Source organism: Citrus sinensis, chromosome 7, assembly GCF_022201045.2.
Source record: "Citrus sinensis cultivar Valencia sweet orange chromosome 7, DVS_A1.0, whole genome shotgun sequence".
Lineage (NCBI taxonomy): Eukaryota > Viridiplantae > Streptophyta > Magnoliopsida > Sapindales > Rutaceae > Citrus > Citrus sinensis.
The window spans coordinates 19,060,422-19,064,571 of record NC_068562.1 but is presented as its reverse complement, the minus strand read 5'-3'; the positions used below and the strand labels follow the sequence as shown (position 1 = coordinate 19,064,571).

The following is a 4,150-nucleotide window of genomic DNA, read 5'->3' as shown; positions in this document are numbered from 1 at the left end:
TAAGTAGGCATGGCAATAAGTCGTGTTTAAATGGTTTCATAGCGTGTTCTTGTTATGCCATATTAAATTATACTACCAGAACAAAGCCATTAATTTATTGGGTCAAAAAGTGAGAACTCATAACTCATTTGTTATTGTTATCATATTCTAAACTGACCCATTTAATCCATTATTTTTGGTATTATATTTTTAGTTTAAAACAAAAATAGCAATTTGTAAAACAAAACTTTTTAGAAATAAAATACCAAAGCAAAAGAAAATATGAATATTCTTCATGTTTAATGTCATCAAATAATATAAAAATTGTAGATTATAGTAAGAGAATTGTATTACATGAGAAGTTGTAAATGTACAGTTGACTACAAATTTTCAATAAATACTAGGAATTTTAGGATTTGTCATAACTTCAAATAAGTAGTCAATTTAAAATGAATTTATTTTTTCTTTAAAAATTTATAACTCAAATTATCAACTTTATTAAATTACTAATATTAGATATTAATAAATATTGGGTAAAATGAATTTTTTTATCTTAAACTCAAACCTAACCCCTTATGAAATGAGTTTTAATGTGTTGATCTATTAACGACCTGACTTGATAAAGGTTTATTCGACAACTATTTTTATCGTGTGGATCCTTGTAGTGTTAATGGCTGCATGAACTATCGTCAAGCCTAATTGTACATTGTTATAAATGATTTTGTAGCGTCAGATCTTTAGAGTATCAACACAGCTTATATAGGGTCGGGCTACAGTGCAACTGTGGTACCATGCCACAGTTGCACCAGCCGTTGGATCCACTTAAATGAGTGAGGGCCACTTGAATGGGTAGGAATCTAACGGTTAGGTGCAACTGTGGCACGGTACCACAGTTGTACCACAGTTTTATCCGCTTATATATCTATTACTGGATTCTCATTCATGTCAACATGGTCCGAAGTCATTGCATTATTATATTAGGGCCCAATTAAATATTTATAGGAGGCTTTTTAGACTGGGTTTTAACATTTCTTTCGCATATGAGTATATTTAGAATATAATATGGATGTAGTTAGAAACTGAAATCAAAATTGAACTTAGTTTCTAGCGGCTTGGACTTTTAAATAAGAAATGGATAGATCCCCTTGGTCCTCATGATTGGGATAATTTATTATTCAATCTCTTTATTTTTAAAAATTACTCAAAACATCCAAAATGGATGGATTTGACTGTTTAAGAATGCTAAATTAATTTTTTCTTCTTATATTTAATCAATCCGGTAGAAAGAAAAAAATAATTAAATAAATTTTAACAGAGAAAATATACAGTGGAGATATTTTTAAATAATTTTTAAAAATTTAAAATTAATTAACTCAAACTCTAGGCACTAAAAAGAGTATTTACCCAATAAAAATTCACAGGAAATTATATATAACTAGTACAATAAGAGATCTCAAATTCTTGGAACTTTCACACTTTTAGCACCACATATACTTTGCGCAAACAGAAAACCTTAAACAAATAACAAATGAACCAACTTTTTTATTACAAGCCTACACAATTCTTGGAGGTAGTGAACCCACCATCCACGACAAGATTATGACCACTAATATACTTGGATTCATCACTGGCAAGATAAAGCGCAGCCTCAGCAATATCTCTAGCCTTCAAAGTTACCGCTTGTAAGTTAGCTAAACCTCTAACGAATTCCTCCATTTTCTCCTCTTCTTCTACACATGGTGTCCCTATATCCATGCAATCTTCACAGCTTTTCCATGCATTAACAAGCATGGAAGTAGCAACCCCAAATGGTGAAATACAATTAACCCTAATTCCATATTTCCCCAACTCACAAGCTGTGTTCTTTGTTAGCCCTACAATGGCGTGCTTCGAGGCTGTGTAAGCATGAGGCCCAAGACCTCCCATTATGCCAGCAACACTTGCTGTAGAAATTATGCACCCACTTCTTCTTGGCACCATCACTTTCGCCGCGTACTTCATCCCTAAGGCAGCTCCTCTAACGTTGATTCTTATGATGTTGTCGAACTCGTTTGCATCAAAGTCAGTGATGCTCTTGTGCTTTGATTGGTTTCCAAGGACTCCAGCATTGTTAAAGAGAATGTCTAGCCGGCCGTGTTTGGAGATGGTGAAGTTGATCAAGTTTTGGATGTCTTGTTCTAAGCTTACATCACAATGTCGATAGGTGACTAAAGGTGATGATGACAATAATGAGTCAGCCAAAGCAATGCCAGCTGCATCATCAATATCAGCAATTACTACTTTGGCTCCATGCTTGACGAAAAGCCTCACTGTTGCCTCTCCAATTCCTCTAGCACCTCCGGTTACGATTGCGATTTTTCCCTCCAACCTATATCAACACAAATTTCAAACAATGAGGGCATATATTGATGGAACTGATAGATTTCTCAAAATAAGTATTTGCAAGTTCCGAGTAATTTCAAGCTGCCTCTTTTTCGCCTAGCCACCTGTGTATGAATTTTGTAGCTAAGAGAACAAAACTCGATTTGGACTATGCCTTAACGCTAACTCTATTTTCTATTTTAAAATTAAAAGAAAAAAAAGTTACGTTTTATATGCTTTTTTTTCGGTGTTTAAATTCATCTAGTATCTGAAAACACTAGAGTGGTAATAATCTCTCAACAAATATTTAACACAATTGTATTTTCAAGTCTCGAACCGAAGATCTTGATTAAGTTAGAACAGTCTCATGCCATCTGATCCACGCACTTGTTGGTTATGTTTTATATGCTTTATGAAGATTGTTTCTAGGTGAATAAAGGTCAGAAAACAAAATAAATACAAAAGATTAATGTAAAATTAAATCATAATGTATTTATCACCTCTTTGCTAAGGCGGAACAGCTATCTTTGGTTATGAGATGAATCGCTTGTTGAAGGTTTTGTTCGGGCATCGCCTGAGCTATCATAATTGATAAACCGGAGAGAATTAATGAGAGATATATAGTGATGGCGAACGAATAAATGATGGGTTAGCTCCATTTATAGAATACAAAAAGGATTAATGGCATACGCAGGTGGGGCCGTTGCTTTATAGTGGAAGGCTAGAGTCTTTAATTTTTCCATCATTACTCTTATTATATTATTAATTAATTTTTTCCAATATCATATTTTAAGATTGAATAAATAAATTTAAAAAAAATACCTCCAGCTTATTGAATAAAGAACTTCGAGCCAGCTCTTGTTTTAGAATCAAAATCTTTTTGGTGATCATAAGGGGAAAATATATATTGCACACACTGGGGATGGTTAATGGCCTGGATGGCACATGGTACGGTATGGATCTGTATAGTACGGCACAGTACGAGTATATTTTAGTGGGGCATGTGGCACGGCACGTACGTGGGTTGGATCGGACTTAAAATTTTAGGCACATGACCTTAAAAGTACGGTACGATTAGAGATGAGATAAATGATCGCGTGGAAAAAAACTCACAATAAGCACGTATCATTTTTTAATGAAAGTAAACTTAAAATTTTATAATTTTACAAATAACTTGAAATTAAATTTTTTTAATATATTTTATTAGTACTATTTTTCTAAGTTCATTTAATTTTTAGTTAAAAAATTATTATAATTGATTTATGTTTATAATTTATTAAATAAATAATTGATATATGATTTTAATAAATAAAATTATAAATATTATGATTTATAAATATGTATTAATATTATTATGAACTATAATTTATGACTTTATGTAAGTTTAAGTTAACAATTAAGTTAACCCTTAAGAAAAATTTATTATTGTTGTTGTTGTTAAGTGTTAAAAAAGAATTCTAATATCATATGGTCAAATTTAATAATGAATACTACATTCTCTTATTATATTGAATATTGACTTGAGTTTTGAATTTTTGATTATTTAATATTTGAATAAAAGCACATGGATCCAAAAAAGTACAAAAGCTTTAAAAAAATATACTAACAACTTGGCATGCACTCTTAAAAAAAAAAGAAGAAAGCTTATCAGACTTTTTTCTTAGGCACGGCACGAGCACGAACACACATTGGCCTTCCTTTGTCGGCCCAGCCCATTGGTCATCTCTAGCATGCACATATTCTTTTCAAATGTATAAACAGTCTATTGGCATAATGATCATATTAAGACCATATATATATATATATAATT

The 4,150-nt window shown here is 31.8% G+C and overlaps 1 protein-coding gene across 1 annotated transcript; it reads right to left on the bottom strand.

Moving 5' to 3' along the window:
- Window positions 1-1,524: 1,524 nt before the first annotated feature.
- On the bottom strand, window positions 1,525-2,926 carry LOC102614491 (short-chain dehydrogenase reductase 2a-like). Its single transcript, XM_006468189.2, has 2 exons — window positions 2,841-2,926; window positions 1,525-2,347 (listed from the first exon to the last, which is right to left on the bottom strand). The coding sequence occupies exons 1-2, from the start codon at window positions 2,924-2,926 to the stop codon at window positions 1,525-1,527; spliced, it is 909 nt and encodes a 302-aa protein (XP_006468252.2).
- Window positions 2,927-4,150: the final 1,224 nt, after the last annotated feature.

What these genes read in the sequence shown, in the direction of transcription:
- LOC102614491 (XM_006468189.2), bottom strand. Translation starts at nt 2,926, where the DNA reads ATGATAGCTCAGGCGATGCCCGAACAAAACCTTCAACAAGCGATTCAT. An exon ending in TGTTCCGCCTTAGCAAAGAG is followed by an intron (nt 2,348 to 2,840) that starts GTGATAAATACA and finishes GTGTTGATATAG; the next exon opens with GTTGGAGGGAAAAATCGCAA.